Source organism: Ovis aries, chromosome 17, assembly GCF_016772045.2.
Source record: "Ovis aries strain OAR_USU_Benz2616 breed Rambouillet chromosome 17, ARS-UI_Ramb_v3.0, whole genome shotgun sequence".
In the NCBI taxonomy this organism is placed as follows: domain Eukaryota; kingdom Metazoa; phylum Chordata; class Mammalia; order Artiodactyla; family Bovidae; genus Ovis; species Ovis aries.
Window position 1 is genome coordinate 7,060,257 of NC_056070.1, and position 21,766 is coordinate 7,082,022.

General features: G+C 36.0%; 1 protein-coding gene across 10 annotated transcripts in view; it reads left to right on the forward strand.

Annotated features, from left to right (window-relative positions):
- Nucleotides 1–21,766, forward strand: part of LRBA (LPS responsive beige-like anchor protein) — a 749,961-nt gene that overhangs the window by 93,627 nt on the left and 634,568 nt on the right. For all 10 annotated transcript variants that reach the window (XM_015101368.4, XM_060400971.1, XM_060400970.1 and 7 more), the window contains exons 6-13: nt 2,515–2,636; nt 2,725–2,851; nt 3,453–3,572; nt 5,590–5,736; nt 17,675–17,872; nt 18,067–18,200; nt 19,880–19,988; nt 20,282–20,434. In XM_015101368.4, the coding sequence (XP_014956854.3) occupies nt 2,515–2,636; nt 2,725–2,851; nt 3,453–3,572; nt 5,590–5,736; nt 17,675–17,872; nt 18,067–18,200; nt 19,880–19,988; nt 20,282–20,434 (1,110 nt within the window). The remainder of the gene's footprint in view (nt 1–2,514; nt 2,637–2,724; nt 2,852–3,452; nt 3,573–5,589; nt 5,737–17,674; nt 17,873–18,066; nt 18,201–19,879; nt 19,989–20,281; nt 20,435–21,766) is intronic.

A 21,766-nucleotide genomic window follows, 5' to 3' on the forward strand; every position in this document is an offset into this window, starting at 1 on the left:
ACATATGTTTTCATTTCTCTTGGAAATGTAGTAGTAGAACTGCTGAGCCATGTTGTCTTATGTTCAACCATTTGAGGTACTCCCATATTGTTTTTCCAAAGTGACTCTATTTATTTTATAATGTTACCATCAGTTTAGGAGGTTTCTAGTTTCTCCACTTGCTTATCAACACTTGTTAATGTCTGTCTTTTTGACTATAGCCATCCAAGTCGGGTTAAGTAACATCTTGTTGAGATTTTGATTTGCATTTCCTAAGTTATGACCAACCTAGATAGCATATTGAAAAGCAGAGACATTACTTTGCCAACAAAGGTCCGTCTAGTCAAGGCCATGGTTTTTCCAGTAGTCATGTATGGATGTGAGAGTTGGACTGTGAAGAAAGCTGAGTGCTGAAGAATTGATGCTTTAGAACTGTGGTGTTGGAGAAGACTCTTGAGAGTCCCTTGGACTGCAAGGAGATCCAACCAGTCCATTCTGAAGGAGATCAGCCCTGGGATTTCTTTGGAAGGAATGATGCTAAAGCTGAAACTCCAGTACTCTGGCCACCTCATGTGAAGAGTTGACTCATTGGAAAAGACTTTGATGCTGGGAAGGGATTGGGGGCAGGAGGAGAAGGGGATGACAGAGGATGAGATGGCTGGATGGCATCACCAACTCGATGGACGTGAGTCTGAGTGAACTCCCGGAGATGGTGATGGACGGGGAGGCCTGATGTGCCGGTGTGCTGCGACTCATGGGGTCGCGAAGAGTTGGACATGACTGAGCGACTGAACTGAAGTGAATGACTGATGATGCTGAGCATCATTCCATGTTCTTATTGGCTATTTGCAGATGTTCTTTGGAACTGTGTCCATTCAGATATTTTGCCCATTTAAAAACTGTATTTGTCTATTTATTATTGGATTTGTAACAATCCTTTATATATTCTTCTGGATATAAGCTTCTTATCATAATTTTCAAAAATAAATAATTTTCAAATATTTTCTCCTGTTCTTTTGGGCTGTCACTTTCTTGATAGTATCCTTTAAAGCACAAAGGTTTTTAATTTTAATGAAGTCCAGTTCATGTATTTTTTTCTCTTGTACATAATTAAGAAGAATTTATCTATGTTAGGGTGATGAAGATTTATTTTTCCTTCTAAGAGTTTTCTAGTTTTAGCTTTCACATTTGTGGAATGTGAAATGTGATTGATTTGGGGTTAATTTTTTGTGTATCATATAAGGAAGTGGTCAACTTCATACTCTTGCATGTAAATACTAGTTTTCTCAGTGCATTTGTTCATTGAACTGTCTTGATACTCTTGTTAAAAATCAAGACCACAAAGATGAGGGCTTATTTATGGCTCTCGCTTCTACTCCATTGGTCTATATCTCTATCTTTATGCCAATACCCCACAGCTTTCAGTATCTTTGTATTCTAGGTTTTAGACTTGGTAATGTGTTAGTTAGCAGCTTCCCACTATTTACTTCACACATGACAGTGTATATACGTCAGTGCTGTTTTCTTAATTAGTCCCGTCCTCGTCTTCCCCTGCTGTGTTCACAAGTCCATTCTGTACTAAGGTCATCAGTACCGTTTTTCTAGATTCCACGTATATGTGTTAATATACTTGTTTTCCTCTTTTTGACTTGCTTTACTCTGTTTAGGAGGTTCTATGTTCATTAACCTCAGTACAGTGGACTCAAATTCATTCCTTTTTATGGCTGAGTAATATTCCATTGTACAACTGTAGTTAATGGGAAGTTGCTAAATAAGACGGAGACCAGCCTAGCACTCTGATGGCTTAGAGGGGTGAAATGGGGGAGGGGAGGGAGGCTCAGGAGGGAAGGATATATTTATGGTTATGACTGATTAGCATTGTTGTACAGTGGAAACCAACACAATATTGTAAAGCAGTTTTCCACCGGTTAAAAAAATAAAAAAAAATTGGTAGTCTGGACCTCCAATTTTTCTTTTTCAAGTTTGATTTGAAGACATTAGGGTCCTTGCTTTATTTTATTTTTAAATTAAAATTTAAGCCAAGTGGTAAAATTACCTATACAGTCACTTATGAATATAACTTTAAAATGTTATAAAAAATGGTATGAATGAATCCTCTTCAGCTTTGTATTTTCTGTTAAAAAATTACATTCTAGGCTTTTTACTTAACTGTTTTCTTTCCTTCTCCATCTTTCTTCATTACTTTATTTAACATTTCAGCAATAAATTTCCTTTGATATCACTACCTGTCTCTTTTCATTGGAATCTCTTTGCATATGTTCATTGTAAGAAATGAAGCAGTAAGATTAGTGTGTCAGACAGATCACTTGGAATGTTTCTGTTTAACTAAATTAACGTCATTAATCTGTGTTTTGAATAATTTAGAAGTTAGTGAAAATCTTTCAGATGAAGAGACTACTTTTGCATGTAGACTAATATACGGTAGAAATACATGTAGCATGGAAGGTCTCATTTTCGTGATTTCAGTAACAGAATTTTTCATTGTGAGTCAGTAACTCAAATTTTTCCCTTTAGGCTATTGCATTACCTCCTATAGCCAAATGGCCATACCAGAATGGTTTTACATTTCATACCTGGCTTAGAATGGATCCTGTAAATAACATCAATGTGGATAAAGATAAACCATATTTGTATTGGTATGTATTTCTGTAACTTAGTGTTGTTACTTTATTTTGAAAAATGAGAAGAATATTTGTAGATGAAATGAAAACTTATTTTTTATAGTTTCAGAACCAGTAAAGGTCTTGGTTATTCTGCTCACTTTGTTGGGGGATGTTTAATTATAACATCAATAAAGTCAAAAGGAAAAGGCTTTCAACACTGTGTGAAATTTGATTTCAAGCCACAAAAGGTATGTGATCTTATGAGTCATAGTTATGTTACCAAACTGTTCTAACCTTCAGAATGCTGTGATAAATCATAATTCTGTTCTTAAGCTGGTTCAGAAAATGAAGTGTAAATTGCTGGACAGTTGTTAACCTCTCTAATTTGGACAATGAAAAGAGTGAATATTTAGCTGTTTCTAGAGTTTAAGGGAAATACAAGTGAAAATATATGTATTTGCTTTTCTACCTTAACATTTAGAAATTAATGAATGGTTTATTAACAAAAGGAACATCTATATGTAGATCAGTAAATAGATAAAACAAATATAACAAAATGTTGACAGTTGTGGGATGGTGAGAGAGTTTCTATTAAGCTTTTTACCTTTTAAAAATTTTCATAATGAAAAGTTAGAAAAATAGTTTCATGGGTAAGCTATTATTTGTTGAGAGAGTTCCCTTGACTCAATATTGTTCCAGGGGTAGAATATTGAATTTAATAAAAGTAGTCTTATTTTAGTTTTAGATTTCACTGTAATTTAGCATTTGATTTTTGCTTGTTTTTATCAGTGTGGTTGAATTGTTGGAAAAATCATTATCTTTTTTTTTTCAAACTGTTTGCTTATCCAGTGGTACATGGTAACTATAGTGCACATTTATAACCGGTGGAAGAACAGTGAGCTTCGATGTTATGTGAATGGTGAGCTTGCTTCCTATGGAGAGATAACATGGTTTGTCAACACGAGTGATGTAAGTTGTTTGAGAAAGTTACATTTAAATAAGAAAAATATATTTTATATTGAATATAAATTTTAGAACACTACAGTGGTGGATTTTTTATAATTGTAGTTTGGCTAACATGTAATATATTAAGAGAGTGGAAATGTGCTAATATGTCACATAAGATATTACTCAGTCCTTGTTAGAAAATTGTTCTGGATAGGGTAGAGACAATGATTCATAGGTAGCAGTGAGTATATCTTGAAAGCATTTGTGTCATCGGTCCATTGATCAAATTAAACCTCAGAGCTTTACTGCAGAGTTCAGATCATTTTTATGAATGAGTTAGGTGAAATAGGCTTATAAATTTTCCATATAATTCATAGCTGCTATAGATAACTATTTTTTTATAATATTTTCAAGGTTCAATAAGAGATCCATAAGTTAGAATTATATTCAAAATGCTTTCCCTCCCTCCCACATTACGTTTTTAATAGAAACCTTGAAAAATTATGGATCCGGAAAATGAATACAAACTTGCGACACCCATTCACTATTAACTCCTATTATCCTAATCTGTACATGTTTACGTATTTTGAAATACTAACCTTAAGAGCTTGGATTGTTAGACTTGGGTTTGAATCCCTTCCTGACTTTATGACTTTACTTAATTTATTAGGCCTGAGGTTTCTCTTTTGTGTGAGTGTGCTCAGTCGCTCAGTTCTGTCTGATTTTCTGCAACCCCCTGAACTGTAGCCTGCCTGCGTAAGCTACTCGGTCCATGGGATTTTCCAGGCAAGAATATTGGAATGGGTTGCCATTTCCTACTCTAGGGGATCTTCCCAACCCAGGGATTGAACCCATTTCTCCCGCAGCTCCTGGGTTGCAGGTGCTTCTTTATTGCTGTGCTCCGTGGGAAGCCCTTTGCTCCACCTAAAGAGGGTGTAAAATAGTACCTATCTCAGAATGTTGATTGAATGAGCTACTGTTCAGAAATCCATTAGAAGAGTGACTTATATAGAATAAGTGCTCAATAAATGTTAACTGTTAATTTTTTTTTTAATTAGAGACCAAATATGTATATTGCCTTTCAGCCTGTTTTTTTTTTCTTACATTAATCTTTGCTGAGCATTGCAGGCATTGTAATAAATACTTTTACTTTCTGTAACCTTGCAGGATAAGTACTGTTACAATCTTTACAGGTGAAACTGAGCACAGAGAGGTTAAGGAATTTGCCAAAATCAGCAGCATGGGAATCAGTTATTTGACCTAGGTCGTTTGTCTTCATAATCCAAGTGTTAAAAATTTTTTATATTCCTTAATGTCAACATATACATTTTTCAGCAGCCTTCCTAATAGTTCCATGGTATAAAATACTTTTAAAGGATATCAAGCATTTCTTTTCCTTCTTGCTGCATAGGTGTAAATTTATGTGTGATCTCTGCAACCTAGATGTTACTAAGAGAGATTTTCTATGTAAATAAGAAAAGCATACACCTGTTTTTCTGAATTTACACATTCCTTTTGCGAGATTGCATCTACTCCCATGACTTAACCTATTATTTGTATCTTGATGTCTACAGAAACCATATTTACAGTCTTAGCTTCTAACCATAGAGAACCCTGTTGGCAATTCCTTCTTCACCCACATTAGTTTACAGAAAAGACACATTCACTACATGGCTCGAAGTTAACTCATGATTTTGCTTGTTGCTCCAAAGCCTGCTCTTCTGTCTGCTTCTTTGGTTTCCCAAGTATGAACCTACAGAGTCCATAATGATTTTTCTGACTCCATTTCTTACGTCCATTTTGTCATCAAGTTCTGTTTATTGTACTTTGGAGAACTTGTCTGTTTTTCTGTGATGTCTTTCCTGATCTCTACACCAAATGGGAATGAATGAAGTGAAATGCTAAATGAAATTTTAATCTAATCAGATTATACTTTAGAAAAGACAAAATATTTATACCAGTATAGGTTGTTATTAATTCTGGAGGAGACAATTTTTTTTGTTTTTTCTCTAATAAAATTTTCTGTTTCCTTTCACAGACCTTTGACAAGTGTTTCCTGGGCTCATCAGAAACAGCAGATGCTAACAGAGTATTCTGTGGTCAGATGACTGCAGTTTACCTTTTCAGTGAAGCTCTTAATGCTGCTCAGATTTTTGCTATTTATCAGTTGGGCCTGGGATACAAGGTACTTTACTTGATATTTTCTGCTTAATCAGTGTTAGTTGAGCTTGATTTATAGATGGGTGATGCATGTGGCAGTTTATAACTAGGGTTAATAAACTGCATGTGAGACTAACCAAGGGTTCCTTAAGGAAATCTCAGGAGTCCAAAGCACATTTTAAAGTTTTACTGGAAGCATAGTATACTTGCTATATATGAGGCACTGCGCAAACTACTAGCTCAGTTTCAACTTTAATTTATGCTGCATTTCTTTTGTTGTTACCATATTTTTGAATAGCTATGTTTTTAATAGTTGCTGTGATAAAAAGCAAGGCCAAATTTGCCTGTTACTTCAGGTACCTCTTGACTTCCTACTTTTGCATTCCAGTCTTCTCTGGGTGTTAGTTCTAGAAGGTCTTCATAGAACCGTTCAACTTCAGCTTCTTCAGCATTACTGGTTGGGGCATACACTTGGATTACTGTGATAATGAATGGTTTGCTTTGGAAATGAACAGAGATCATTGTCATCTTTGAGACTGCACCAGAGTACTGCATTTTGGACTCTTGTTGACTGTGAGGGCTACTTCATTTCTTCTAAGGGATTTTTGCCCACAGTAGTAGATATAATGGTCATCTGAATTAAATTTGCCCACTCCCGTCCATTTTAGTTCACTGATTCCTAAAATGTCAGTGTTCACTCTTGCCATCTCCTGTTTGACCACTTCCAATTTGCCTTGATTCATGGACCTAACATTCCAGGTTCCTATGCAGTATTACTCTCTACAGTATGAGATTTTACTTCTGTCACCAGTCACATCCACAGTTGGGCATTGTTTTCGCTTTGGCTCCATCTCTTCATTCTTTCTGGAGTTATTTCTCCAGTCTCCAGCAGCATATTGGGCGTCATCAGACCTGGGGAGTTCATCTTTCAGTGTGCTGTCTTTTTGCCTTTTCATACTCTTCTTAGGGTTCTCAAGGCAAGAATACTGAAGTGGTTTGCCATCCCCTTCTCCAGTGGACCATGTTTTGTCAGGTCTATGATTTAGTGTTTCACTTATTTCTACTATTTGTTTATTGTTTTTTTTAATGTTCTTTCCATTTTTATGTATTTTGCTTTTTTTTTTTTTCCAGTGAGTGGCTTTGTGAGTAAACTTTTTTAATCAAAAAACAAATCCCTTTATGTCTTTCCATCTTCTTATAAGGGTAGATATCAGTGACATGTTGGTTTTTTTCCTTCCCCAATTTGGATATACTTAAATTGCTCTGCAGAGTAGGAAGGGAAGAGAATGAAAGATAACAGACATCATGAGGGGAATAAAGAGAAGAGGAGAGAAACCTAGAAGAGACAGGTCTGGGAGGTCAACCCATGTTGTAGGATGCATTAATATTTCATTCCTTTTTCCATAAGTAATATTGTGTGGGTATATCACATTTTGTTTATCCATTTGTCAGTCGATGGACGTTGGGCTGTGTCGATCTTTTGACTGTTATGAATAATGCTGCAATGAACCCTTCTATACGAGCTTTTATGTGCACATGTGATTTTTATTTTTCTTGGGTTTGGTCCTAGAGTGAAATTGGTAGTGATATGGTAACTCTACATTTAACTATTTGAGAAACTTTTAGATTGCTTTCTAACATGGCCACATAATTTTACATTCTCTCAGCTATGTATGAGGATTTTGATATCTTTATATTCTCTCCAATAACTGTTAGTATCTGACTTTTATAGCCATTTTAGTGAGTTTGAAATGCTATCCCATTGTGGTTTGGTTTTGATTTGCCTTTTCCTCATGACTAATGATGTTGAATGTATTTTTGTGTGCTTATATGCTGTTATATGTCTTATTTTGAGAAATGTTTATTCACATCCTTTGCCATTTAAAAACTGAGCTGCCTTTTTATTTGTCAAGTTTTAAGAGGTTTTAAAAAAATATTTAATTGTGGTAAAATACACATAAAACTTACCACTTTAACTGTCTTAGGCAGTAGTGTTAAGTATTTTTACATTTTGCAAGCTAGCTGCAGAACTCTTCAATCTGTGAAACTGAAACTCTATACTCATTGAACAAGAATCCACATTCCTCTTCTCCTTAATCTCAGTTTTAAGAGTTTAAAAAATGTATTCTAGAAACAAATACGTTGTCAGATTAGTGATTTGCGAATACCGTCTCCCATTCTGTGGCTTGCTTGCCACTTCCCTGTTGCTTTCCTCTGAAGCAGTTCCACTTTGGCGCAGTCCACTGTGTCTGTATTTTGTCTCATTATTTGTGCTTTGCTGTCATATCTGAAAACCTATTTCCTAATTCAAGTTCATGAAGATTTACTCCTTGGTTTTCATATAAAAGTATTGTATTTTTAGCTCTTACATTTAAATCTTTGATTCATTTTGAGTTAATTTTTGTATTTGGAGCAACTGTATTCCTTTGCATCTGCGTTTCTAGATGTCTCAGCATCATTTGCTGCAAAGAATACTCTTTGCTTATTGTATTTCTTGATAGCTTCATCAAAAATCAGTTGATCATAAATGTAAGTGTCTGTGGCCGCTCAATTCTGTTTCATTGAACTCTGTCTATTCTTACGGCAGTAGCACCGTCTTGAATACTGTGGTTTTCTAATAGATTTTTAGAGTCAGGAAGTGTGAGTTCTCTAATTTTGCTCCTGTTCAAGATTGTTTTGGCATCTTGCATTTCTGTGTGAATTTAAGATATACTTGTCAGTTTGTACAAAATTGTAGCTGGGATTTTGATAGATACTGTATCCAAATCTACAGATCAGTTTGAAAAGATTTGTCATCTTTAGGGTATTAAGTCTTCCAATCCATGAATATGGGATTTTATTCCATTGATGTAGGTCTTTTTCAGTTTCTTTTTGCAGTTTTCTGTGCAGAAGTCACATTTTCTTTTTTTATGTGCTATATCAAATGGAGTTATTTCTTAATTTCATTTTCAGATTGTTTGTTGCTTGTGTATGGTAGCTAAATAGATTTTCATATGTTTATCTTCTATAGGACAGCCTTGCTGTAGTAGTTTATTAGCTCTGATTTTGTGTGTGTTTATATTTCTTGTAATTTTCTATATATTAATATAAGATTATATAAATATGATTTTGAAGCACAATTTACTTCTAAGTTTTCGTATAAAAGTATTACATTTTTAGCATATTGAACTTCATCAAAGTGAATTTGTTCTTCATTATATATATATATGATCATGTATTTGTAAACTGCCATCATTTTAGTTTTTTCTTTATAATCTGGACATCTTTTCTTTCTTTTCTTTGCTTAATGGCCCTGGCTAGAACCTCAGTACAGAATCCTGAGGAAATTATGCCCAGTGAGATAAACCAGTCACAGAAGGGCAAATACTATATAATTTCATTATATGAGATGAAAACTAACTCAGAGAAGCAAAGAGTAGAATGGCGGTTACCAAGGGCTGGGGAAAGGAATAAAAGGGAACTGCTTATCAGTGTTCTAAAATTTTAATTATGCAAGATGAGTAAGTTCTAGAGATCTGCTGTACAACATTGTGTTTATAGAGAACAATACCATATGGCCCATTTAATGTCTATTAAGAAGGCAGATCTCCTTTTCAGTGTCCTCAATAAAATTAAAAATAGAAAAAGTGGTGAAAGCAGACATCTTTTTCTTTTTCTTTACTGATCTCAGGGGAGAAAGCAATCAGTCTTTCAGTATCAATTATGTTAGCTGTCACTTTTTTGTAGATGGTCTTTGTTTCTTTAAGGAAGTTAATTCATGAAGAGTTTTATCAAGAAGAGTTGTTGGATTTTGTTAAATACTCTTTATGCTTTTACTGAGATGATCATGTTAATTTTGTCCTTATTTATTTTAATGGCTTAAAATAACAGATTTATTACCTTATAGCTCTGGAGGTCAAAAGTCTGAAAATGGGTCTCATGAGGCTAACATCAAGATGTCAGCAGGACGTCATTCCTCTGGAGCCTGGGGACAGTCTGTTCCTTGCCTTTCCTAGCTTCTAGACGCCATCTGCATTTCTTGGCGTGTGTTCCTTTCCAGCAGTGGCATCCCTGCAGCCTCTGCTTTTGCAGTCATGCCTCCTTCTCTGACTCTGACCCTCATGCCTCCTTCTAATAAGGATCCTGGTAGAGACTTCCTGATGGTCCAGTGGCCAAGACTGCATGCTCCCAAAGCAGGGGGCCTGGGTATTCAGTCTCTGGTCAGGGAACTAGATCCCACACACGATAACTAAGAGTTTACATGCTAACCCTAAAGAGCGTGCATGCCGCCACGAAGGTTGAAGACCCTGCATGCTGCAACTAAGACTCAGAGCAGCCAAATAAATATATAAATATTAGGGGAAAAAAGGGAAAAAGTATTCTTTTTTAAAAAGGACTCTTGTAATTGCATTAAGCCCACCAGGATGTGTTAGTATTACTTGCTTAGTCATGTCCGACTCTTTGAGACTCCATGGACTGTAGCCTGCCAGTCTCCTCTGTCCATGGAATTCTCCAGGCAAGAATACTGGAGTAGATAGCCATTCCCTTCTCCAGAGGATCTTCCCTACCCAGGGATTGAACCCAGGTCTCCCTCATTGCAGGCAGATTCTTCACTGCCTGAGCCACCATTCACCCATTCCAGGGATTAGGACGTGGACATCTTTGGTGAGATTGGGGGAAGATGTTATTCTACCTATAGGCCTATGACCCTATGATTTTAATGTAACAGGGGAGGATTGGAGATAAATGGTGCTTGGAACCTTAATCTCTTTATTTTTATGAATATAGTGTATTGCAGTGCTTGTTCAAAGTTTAAACAAGCCTTGCATCTCTGGGATAATCCTACTTGGTTATAGTTTCTCATTTATGAATACCAAGGCCCAGAAAAGAACCTTAAGTGGTAAATGTATAGAATAACTGCTTATTTTAAATAACCTACACCAGATTCTTACTGAGTTATATCCTATGTTAACAGCTTATTTGTTTCCTTACTAGTATGATCAGATACTGTTAAAACTGTACTTAAAGATTATATTAAGTGATGATCACAGAATTACTCTGCTTTACTTATTTTATATTTTATGTGGAATTTATAAAATAAAATGTTTGTTTAGGTGTTTATTTTCAAAACTTGTACCTGCTGTCTGCTTCTTGCAAAAGTCAGACTTAAATTGAAGAAAATAGGGAACACCACTAGACCTAAGGTATGACCTAAGTCAAATCCCTTACGATTATACAGTGGAAGTGACAAATAGATTCAAGGGATTAGATCTGATAGAGTGTCTGAAGAACTATGGACCGAGGTTTGTGCTGTTGTACAGGAGGTGGTGATCAAAACCGTCCCCTAGAAGAAGAAATGCAAAAAGGCAAAATGGTTGTCTGAGAGCCTTTACAAATAGCTGAGAAAAGAAGATAAGCAAAAGGCAAAGGGGAAGAGGAAAGATACACCCATCTGAATACAGAGTTCCAAAGAATAGCAAGGAGAGATAAGAAAGCCTTCCTAAGTCATCATTGCAAGGAAATAGAGGAAAACAATAGAATGGGAAAGACTAGCGAGCTCAAGAAAATTAGAGATACTAAGGGAACATTTCATGAAAAGAGGAGCACAATAAAGTACAGAAATGGGATGGACCTAACAGAAGCAGAAGATATTAGGAAGAGGTGGCAAGAATACACAGAACTATACAAAAAAGGTCTTCATGACCCAGATAACCATGATGGTGTGATCACTCACCTAGAGCCAGACATCCTGGAATGCAAAGTCAAGTGGGCCTTAGGGAGCATCACTATGAACAAAGCTAGTGGAGATGATGGAATTCCTGTTGAGCTATTTCAAATCTTGAAATAGCTGTTAAAGTGCTGTTAAAGTGCTGCATTCAGTATGCCAGCACTCAGTATGCCAGTCAAATTTGGAAAAGTCTGCAGTGGCCCGGAACTGGAAAAGGTCAGTTTTCACTCCAGTCCCAAAGAAAGGCAATGCCAAAGAATGTTCTAACTACTGCACAGTTGTACTCATCTCACATGCTAGCAGAGTAATGTTCAAAATCTTCCAAGCTAGGCTTCAACAGTACGTGAACCTAGAACTTCCAGCTGGATTTAGGAAAAGCAGAGGAACCAGAGACAAAATTGCGAGCGTCTGTTGGATCATTGAAAAAGCATGAGAGTTCCAGAAAAACATGTCTTTCTGCTTTATTGACTACACCAAGGCCTTTGACCTTGTGCATCACAACAAACTATGGAAAATTCTGAAAGAGATGGGAATACCAGACCACCGTACCTGCCTCCTGAGAAATATGTATGCAGATCAAGAAGCAACAGTTTGAACAGGACATGGAACAACAGACTAGTTCCAACTCGGTAAAGGAGTACATCGAGGCTGTATATTGTCACCCTGTTTATTAAAGTTACATGCAGAGAACATCATGCGAGATACTGGGCTGGATGAAGCACAAGCTGGAATCAAGACGGCTGGGAGAAATATCAATAACCTCAGGTATGCAGATGATACCACCCTTATGGCAGAAAGTGAAGAGGAACTGAGTAGCCTCTTGATGAAAGTGAAAGAGGAGAGTGAAAAAGTTGGCTTAATGCTCAACATTCAGAAAACTAAGATAATAGCATCCGATCCCATCACTTCATGACAAATAGATGGGGAAACAGTGGAAGCAGTGGCACATACTAGTATTTTTGGGCTCCAAAATCACTGCAGATGGTGACTGCAGCCATGAAATTAAAAGACGCTGACTCCTTGGAAGGAAAGATATAACGAATCTAGACAACATATTAAAAAGCAGAGACATTACTTTGCCAACAAAGGTCTGTTTAGTCAAGGCTATGGTTTTTCCAGTGGTCATGTATGGATCTGAGAGTTGGACTATAAAGAGAGCTGAGCGCCAAAGAATCGATGCTTTGGAACTGTGGTGTTGGAGAAGACTCTTGAGAGTCCCTTGAACTGCAAGGACATCCAACCAGTCAATCCTAAAGGAAATCAGTCCTGAATATTCATTAGAAGGACTGATGCTGTAGCTGACACTCCAGTAATTTGGCTACCTGATGGGAAGAACTTGAGTCATTAGAAAAGACCCTGATGCTGGGAAAGATTGTAGGCAGGAGGAGAAGGGGATGACAGAGGATGAGATGTTTGGATGGCATCACCGACTTGATGGACATGAGTTTGGTTCCAGCTCCCGGAGCTGGTGATGGGCCTGGAACCCTGGCCTGCTACAGTCTATGGGTCGCAAAGAGTTGGACATGATGCAGCCACTGAACTGAACTTATTCATTACTTTTAAATCTATTGGTTTGTGTAACCATGTTTTAGACATTTCTCAAAACTTGTTTAAGGTAGCAGAGATATAGAAAACTGTTTAAAAGGTTGTAGTTAAATATGTTATAGATGAAAAATATTGTTTCCCATGGAGAAAAAGATGGAGTGCTTTTTTTTTGTATGTTCTTACTGTTTGGTGAAACACCAGATTGCTTTAAGTCCTTTGAAAGGGCATTGTTTTTATTTTAATTAATCAAAAGGTATTTATATATGCATAATCTTTCCTATAGTTAACAGCTGTTCCTGACATATGTCAAACACTTACTTTTGTTTAGATTTAGTTTAGTTTAGGTTTGTTAGTAGGAGTCATTTACTCCCAAATTTCACATAAAATATCAAGTAAAATGTTTGTTTAGTTGTTTATTTCCAAGGCTTCTGTCTGCTTATGTTAACACACTGTACTTTGAACAGGATCAAAGAGTAAATTACTGTTTTTAATTGGACTTTTTTCTGCTCCGTACTATGTCGCAAATTAATTTTGTAAACTCAAAGGAATCAGTTAAATATTTAGATTATGTCAGTATTTGTTTTTAGAAAATTGATCCTTAATCTCCCACCCATTTCTCTGTTGGATTTTGATGTGCGACGAAAAGTGAATTTTATCTGATAATTGGCAGTGACCAGCTCAGTGGTTGGACTGAGAAGAAACTCCGGAGTACTTCCCAAAGTTAAACTTGTAACAAAAAGAGGTCGTGGTCATTGTTGGATGGTCCGCTGCCTGTCTGATCCACTGCAGCTTTCTGAATCCTGCTGAAACCTTTACATCTGAGAAGTATGCTCAGCATAACAATGAGATGCACCGAAAACTTCAGCGCTTACAGTCAGCATTGGTCAACAGAATGGGCACAGTTCTTCTCCATGACGACGTCCGACCGCACGTTGTACACCCAACACTTCAAAAGTTGAACAAATTGGGCTACAAAGTTTTGGCTCATCTGCCATGTTCAGCTGACCTCTTGCCAACCAGCAGGAGGCAGAAAATGCTTTCCAAGAGTTCATCAGATTCCAAAGAATGGATTTTTATGCTACGGGAATAAACAAACTTATTTCTTGTTGGGAAAGTGTTGATTGTAATTGTTCCTATTTTGATTCATAAAGATGTATTTGAGCCTAGGATAGGGCTTCCTGGTGGCTCAGACAGTAAAGAATCTACCTGCAATCCAGGATACCCAGGTTTGATCCTTGGCTAGGGAAGATCCTCTGGCAAAGGAAATGCCTACCCACTCCATTATTTTTGCCTGGAGAATTTTGTGGACAGAGGACCCCATGGGGTTGCAAAGAATTAGACCTGACTGTGCAACTAACACTTGATCCTAGTAAGAATCATTTAAAATTCATGGTCTGAAACTGTGATTACTTTTGTATCAACCTAGTAGTTGTTCCCTAGAAACATACAACCTACCAAGACTGAAGAAATATAAATCTGAATAGATTATAACTAGTAAGGAAATTGGTAGTAATCAAAAACCTCTGAATAAGGAAAAGCACAGGATCAACTGGCTTCACTGGATAATTCTATCAAACATTAAAGAAGACGTAACACCAATTCTCCTCAACTCTTCCAAAAAATAAAAAGAGGAGGAAACATTTCCAAACTCATTTCTAGAGTCCAGCATTGCCATGAAACCACAGCCAAAAAAAACAAACAACACTGCAAGAAAGCTACAGATTAATATCCATATCCTTATTTAATATTAATTCAGAAATCCTCAACAATATAGTAGCAAATGAAATTCAAGAGGTAGCAAATGAAATTCAAGAGCACATTAAAAGGATCATACCCTATGACCACTGGGGATTTATTCCTGGAATATAAGTCTGGTTCAACATATGAGAATAAATCAGTGCCGTACACCACATTAACAGAGTGAGGGACAAAAGCTACATAATCATCTCAGTAGATGGCAGAGAAAGCATTTGAGAAGATTCAATGCTGTTTCATGATAAAAACACTCAACAAATTACAAAGGAAAGTGAAAAGTGAAAGTGAAGTTGCTCAGTCGTGTCTGACTCTTTCTGGCCCCATGGACTGTAGCATACCAGGCTCCTCTGTCTATGGGATTTTCCAGGCAAAGCTACTGGAGTGGGTTGCCATTTACTTCTCCAGAGGATCTTCCCGACCCAGGGATCAAACCCGGGTCTCCCACATTGCAGGCAGACGCTTTACTGTATGAGCCATCAGGGAAGCCTCACAAGTAAAAGGAAACTCCTCAAAATGATAAGGCCATATATGAAAAGCCCACAGCTGACATTGTATACAACAAAAATTAGTTGCATTTCTATACACTAACAATGAGCAATCCAAAAAGACAAGAAGACAGTAATGCCATTTACAATAGCATAAAATGGAATACTTGGGAATACACCAGCAGGATATAAGACTTGTACAGTGAAAAGTATAAAGCATAGCTGAAAGTATTAAGACATGAATCAATGACAAGACACCTTGCTTTCATGGATTGAAAGACTTAATATTGTTAAAGATGCATACTACCCAACGTGATCTACGGATTTAGGACAGTTCCTATTGAAATCCAGATGGCATTTTTTTTTGCAGAAATAGAAAGCCACTGTAAAATCCTCATGAAATCTCAAGAGTTCCCAAATAGCTAAAGCAATCTTACAAAAGAATAAGTTATTTGAAGAGTTCCTACAATTCAGGATTTCAAAACATAGTATAAAGGTACAGTAATCAAAACATTTTGATACATAGACAAATGGAACAGAACAGAGTCCAGAAATCAGTTTCATTTATGGTAAAATGATTATCTATAAGGATACAAAACCTTGAAATGGAGAAAGGTTAATCTCTTGAACACTTTTTTTTAAAACATACGGTGTTTACAGATCCCTACCTTCCATGTATTATAATTAACTCAAAATAGATCGGTGGTGGTGGTGTAGTTGCTAAGTCATGTCTGACTCTTGCAGCCCCGTGGACTGTAGCCTGCCAGGCTTCTCTGTCCATAGGATTAATAGATTAAAGGTAAACATAAGACCTAAACTATAAAACTCCTGCATGAAAACACACAGAGCTTCATGACATTGAGTTTGGCAATAATTTTTTGGATATGACACCAAAAAAAATGAAATAGACAACAAAGACAAAAATAGAAATTTTTTGTGCATCAAGAAACAGTGTGAAAAGGCAACCCACGGAATGGAAGAAAATATTCCGAACCATACATTTGGTAAAGGATTAATAATATCCACAATATTTGATGGATATACAACTCAACAACAGCAACAAACTAAACTCATTTAAAGTGGGCAAATAACCCCAAAAGACATTTTTTCCAAAGAAAATATATAAATGGGCAGCAGGCATATGAAAAGCTCAAAATCACTAATCATCAGAGAAATATAAATTGGAACCATAATAGATAATCACCTTACACCCATTAGGATAACAATTGTTAAACAAATGTAAGTGTGGAGAAATTGGTTTCCTTATGCACTACTGATGGGAATGTAAAATAGTGCAACCTCTGTGGAAAGCTATATGGTGATTCTTCAAGAAATTAAAAATATAATTACCACATGATAGAGCAATCATTTTAAAAATTTTATTCATTTATTTATTTTTGACTCTGCTGGGTCTTCACTAGCTGTGGAGTGCTGGGCTTACTCTCTGGTTGCAGTGTGCTGACTTCTCTTGCTGCAAAGCGTGGGCTCTAGGGTGAGCAGGCTTCCGTAGTTGTGGTTCCTGGGCTCCGTGACACAGGCTCGATAGTTGTGGCAGACGGGCTTATTAGTTGCTCTGTAGCGTGTGGGATCCAAACCCGAATCTTGTGCACTGGCAGGCAGATTCTTTACCATTGAGCCACCAGGGAAGACCCCGACTGAGCAATCTTACCTCTGTAAGTATATATGAGATAAATGAAAGGATATGAAAGAGCTGTTTGCACACCCATGTTCATTGCAGCATTGTTCACACAGTAGGTAAGAGGTTGAAGCAACCTGATTGTCTATGGATGAATGAATAAAGAAAATATGATACATATTTACAATGGAATATTATTCAACTTTAAACAGAAAAAAAATTCTGACACATGCCACAACACAGGTGAATCTTAAGGATGGTATGCTGCTTACAAAAAGACACATGCTCTGTGACTTCCCCAGTTTAGTTACTTAAAGTAATCAAGCTCATGGAACCAGAAAGTAGAACATGATTGCTAGGGGGTTGGGAGTGGGATGCAGGCGGTGGAAATGAGTTGTTATTCAGTGGGAATTTCAATTTAGCAAGATGTAAAAGTTCTAGAGATTTGTTATACAATAGTGTACTGTAGTTAACAACACTGTACTATACACTTGAAAAATATTTAAGATGGTAAATTTTATTTTAAATGTTCCTTTTAACAAAATTAAAGAAGAGAATCAAAAAAGACAAAAATAAATGGAAAAAAAAACATGCTTTGTAGGACATTAAATTTTGCATTTTTTAAATGAAAATTTTAATGTCAAGGTGACTTCCATTATACCTTTAAAATGAATTCAGACTACTTTAGAAGTAATTAAACATGCAGGGCTTCTCTTAATTGATATTGTTAAGAAAATGGTCAATACTCTCCTTGAATTTTTATATTTGTGGTGCTTTATAGTTAGATTTTCTTTTTGTGGCATAGTATCTTACCTGTTCGACTTTTTATTCTTAGGGTACATTTAAATTCAAAGCAGAAAGTGACCTGTTCCTTGCTGAGCATCACAAGCTTTTATTGTATGATGGCAAACTCTCTGGTGCCATTGCATTCACGTACAATCCACGCGCCACAGATGCCCAACTCTGTCTTGAATCATCCCCTAAGGACAACCCTTCGATTTTTGTTCATTCACCGCACGCACTCATGCTCCAGGTACTAGGAATGGTATTTAACAATATTTTTAATGGTAAATTTTGATGTATTATTGAGGTGTATTTGGTAGCTTCTATTACGAATACGTGAACTGTAACATTTTATTGTTCCTGTTATATTTTACTTTTAATAAAATATATTTAGTTTTTGGAAAAGAATCATTGGAACCTTTACTGTGTCTTCTATTTTACAAGGATGTGAAGGCGGTTTTAACCCATTCTATCCAAAGTGCCATGCATTCGATTGGAGGAGTACAAGTGCTGTTTCCACTGTTTGCACAGTTGGATTATAAGCAATATTTATCTGATGAAATTGACTTGACTATATGGTGAGTCCTTTTGTTTTCTTCTTTCATTTGATGTGAGTTATTCTCACCATGGAGCTGCACAATGTTTTTTTTCAATCTTGTAAAGTTGTTGTAGGGATAATAAAGAGCCTAAAGAAATTTGTGAATTATAATTGTTATTACAAATTCAATTCTGATAATTTTTAAATTATTTATCAGTAGGAAATAGGGAGCTCTAAAAAAATAATACTTTGAATAAAGTTAGACATGGTAATAATATCAGAAATGTAGGTATTTTTAACTAAAATAAAAATATTTAAAATGGTTATTTGGCAGTAATTTCTTATGGTAAGTTTTCCATATTTAATTATTATTGCAGGTAATATATTGAATTTAATTATTATTGCAGGTAACATATTGAAATGTAAAATTTTTATGTTACATAGTACTAAGTGATTTGGTTTTTTCAAAACTAAATTGCTTATTTGGCACTTTTGTCTCCTGTCTTTTAGTGTTGAGTAAAGGGAAGAGACATGAATTCTAGGACAAGTTATTAAAATGTCGGAGAGGATGTGGAAATGAATTTTTATGGCTATATATCATAGTGAAACTATTTATAATAAAATAATTGTTTAATTATTAATTGAGTAATTTTAATGCTTTTTGTATTCTCCCTTTTTGAAATTCTGTTTCTAATTTCTACTTTTACATGCAATTGAAGTCTACTACCAATGTATATGTTTAGTGTTATAATAAATTTTCCAGATTATTTTTAGGCAAGAAAATGAGTTATTTTTAAAAGGAATTATGTATCAAAGCTAGTGTTTATTGGCTACATTTAAAATAATTAAAATTATCCTTGACCTATTGTTCCTTCATAAAATTTTTTTTGCATCCTAGTCTGTAATCTTTGTAACAGAGCTCAGTTATTTATTTATTTATTTATTTATTTATTTTTAACTTTTCAACTTTATTAGAATTGCTGACAGTTAAAAAATAGACGTACTTTTGTGGAGGAGGTTGGCTGTTCTCCCTTTCCTAGTGGGAATCTCTCAAAACTTTTGAGAGGGACAAAACAGTTGACCTTTATTCCATTCCATGTTGAGTATATAAAAGTTATGAGGTTGGAAGCATGACTGTAGTCTTACTATTTTAACTTTTTCTGTCTGGCTAATGAGGAAGATATTTAAATTATTATTTGAACACTTCAGTTTGCCTACATCCTTATTTATCTTCCCCTTTACGTACCCTATCCTCTGTTCAAATTAGGCCAGTTTGAGGATTTCTGTCCTAGTGCTTGCTCCATATCTTTTCCATCTGTTTGGCCTCTGACTCTCCAAAATTGAATACAGTTGCTCATCTGAGTTGCATCCATTTCTTAGGGCAAAATAATAAACTTCTATTAGCCATCTTACTGCTTGTTTTTGGATATTGCTAATTTTTCTCTACGTTGTGCCTGTTTGTCATAATGTTTCAAAAGTAATTCATTTATTAACATATTTATGATAAAGAATATGAGCTAAATATTTGACTAATAAGTCCTAATCTTTCCTGAAATAATATTGGAGGTAGTTTCAGTAAAGCACCAGTTTCCTTGGAATAGAAACATTTTATTAAGGGTAATTGAAAGACTGTATCTATCTAGCCACCTCCCTCCCATCTTTTTTTAAAGAGAATATGGTTTTTCAAACCGTTGTTGTTTTCTTGTTTCCTTATTGCAGCTCAACTTTGCTGGCTTTTATCATGGAGCTGTTGAAGAACTCAGTTGCTATGCAAGAGCAGATGCTTGCCTGCAAGGGCTTCTTGGTAATAGGATATAGCCTTGAAAAGGTAAAGTAGGAAATGCTTTACATTTTTGATTCTTCATTTGTAGTCCAGGAAACTTGGTCTCCTAAGAAGCTGAGAAATTCTGTTTGCAAGTGTATCTCTTTGGTTAATGTAAAGTTACCTAAATTAAGACAACCTATTGCTGTTTTACCTTGCCCCCACTGTTTTATTGAATCTCAAAGCATCTTTAACTTTGAGCATAGTTTGTCGACCACCTTTTTTCTGGTATTGACAACGTTTAACTTACTTCCCTTGCTTTGCGTTGATAGTGACCTTTGAAATATCTTCCTCTGCAGTCTTCCAAATCCCATGTCAGCAGAGCAGTACTTGAACTTTGCCTCGTATTTTCAAAATACCTGAGTAATCTGCCGAATGGGATGCCCCTACTCAAGCAATTGTGTGACCACATTCTTCTTAACCCAGCTATATGGATTCATACCCCTGCCAAGGTAATCCATACATTGATTTTGTGCTAGTATGTTCACTACATGTTTGTACTTGAGAAGAGTGATAATGAAGAGGATTTTCTTTCATCCTTTTACATGCTGTTGTGTAAGGTTTCAGTGGAATGCATTTTTTGACTAAATGTACTTTTTTAAAATTGATAATAAATGTACTTTAAAAAAAATTAATAATTGAGGATAATTGCTTTACAGTGTTGTGTTGGTTTCTGCCATACAACAACGTGAACCAGCCATACGTACATATATATCCAGGGCTTTCCTGGTGGGTCAGCGGTGAAGAACCTGCCTGCCAGCGCAGGAGATGTGGGTTCAATCCCTGAGTCGAAAGATCCCCTGGAGATGGAAATGGCAACCCTCTCTAGTATTCTTGCCTGGGAAATCCCATGGACAAGGAACCTGGCAGGCTAAATACTCCATAGGGTCACAAAATAGTTGGATAGGACTTAGCAACTAAAGCACAAAAATAATACATGTCCCCTCCCTCTTGAACCTCCCTCCCACCTGACTAAATATACTTTTGCAAGACAGTATTTCCTCCCTCCCTCCATCCGTCCCTCCCTTCCTAAAGCAGTAATAGCATTTTTGAAATACAGAAATAGTATATATTTTCTTTGTTAAATGAAATTGTATTTGGGAGAGATTTTGATGTCCATTTCCTTAACCATAGTTGGATTGCATATATATCTATGCGCCCTTATGTATGTATGAATGTATATACATACATATAAATTATACTCATTGTGCTCTCTCTCTCTGTGTTATATATACATATTCCTTCCACCAAAATGATGAGCTACTGAGTTTAACTCTTACAGGAACAGCTGAAATGTCACCCTTTCTTGAAGGCTTCCATGATGTGCTGGTCTCATTTAATCATTTTAATTTCACATTAATTAAAATTATTAAACAATTATATTTTATACAGTAGTTTAGTACTATAACAGCAAACCAATTGCATTGAGTAAACATAAGCGAATTTGTGATAAAATATGTAAATGAAGCTTTGGATAGACCCTAATGTTCTATTGAGTTCTCCTAAACATTTGATTTCCTCTCTCCCCCTCTCCTTTCTGGTTCGCTTGCAAGTGTTGATCATTGTTCAGGTTGGAATAACACGTACTTACTTTAGCTGTCAGAAAAAAATGTCTGCAGACTTTTTTGCTCTTCTGGAGTCATAGTATCTTATTTTCAGCTGCTCTTTTCAGATGTTAAGGAGAAAAACAGCTGCTCACCCTGATTGCCATTTGGAAATAATCAAAGGAGGCAGCTGGAGGTTGTAGCTTTTTATCTCTGGGTTCAAATTTGACCTCTTTCTCT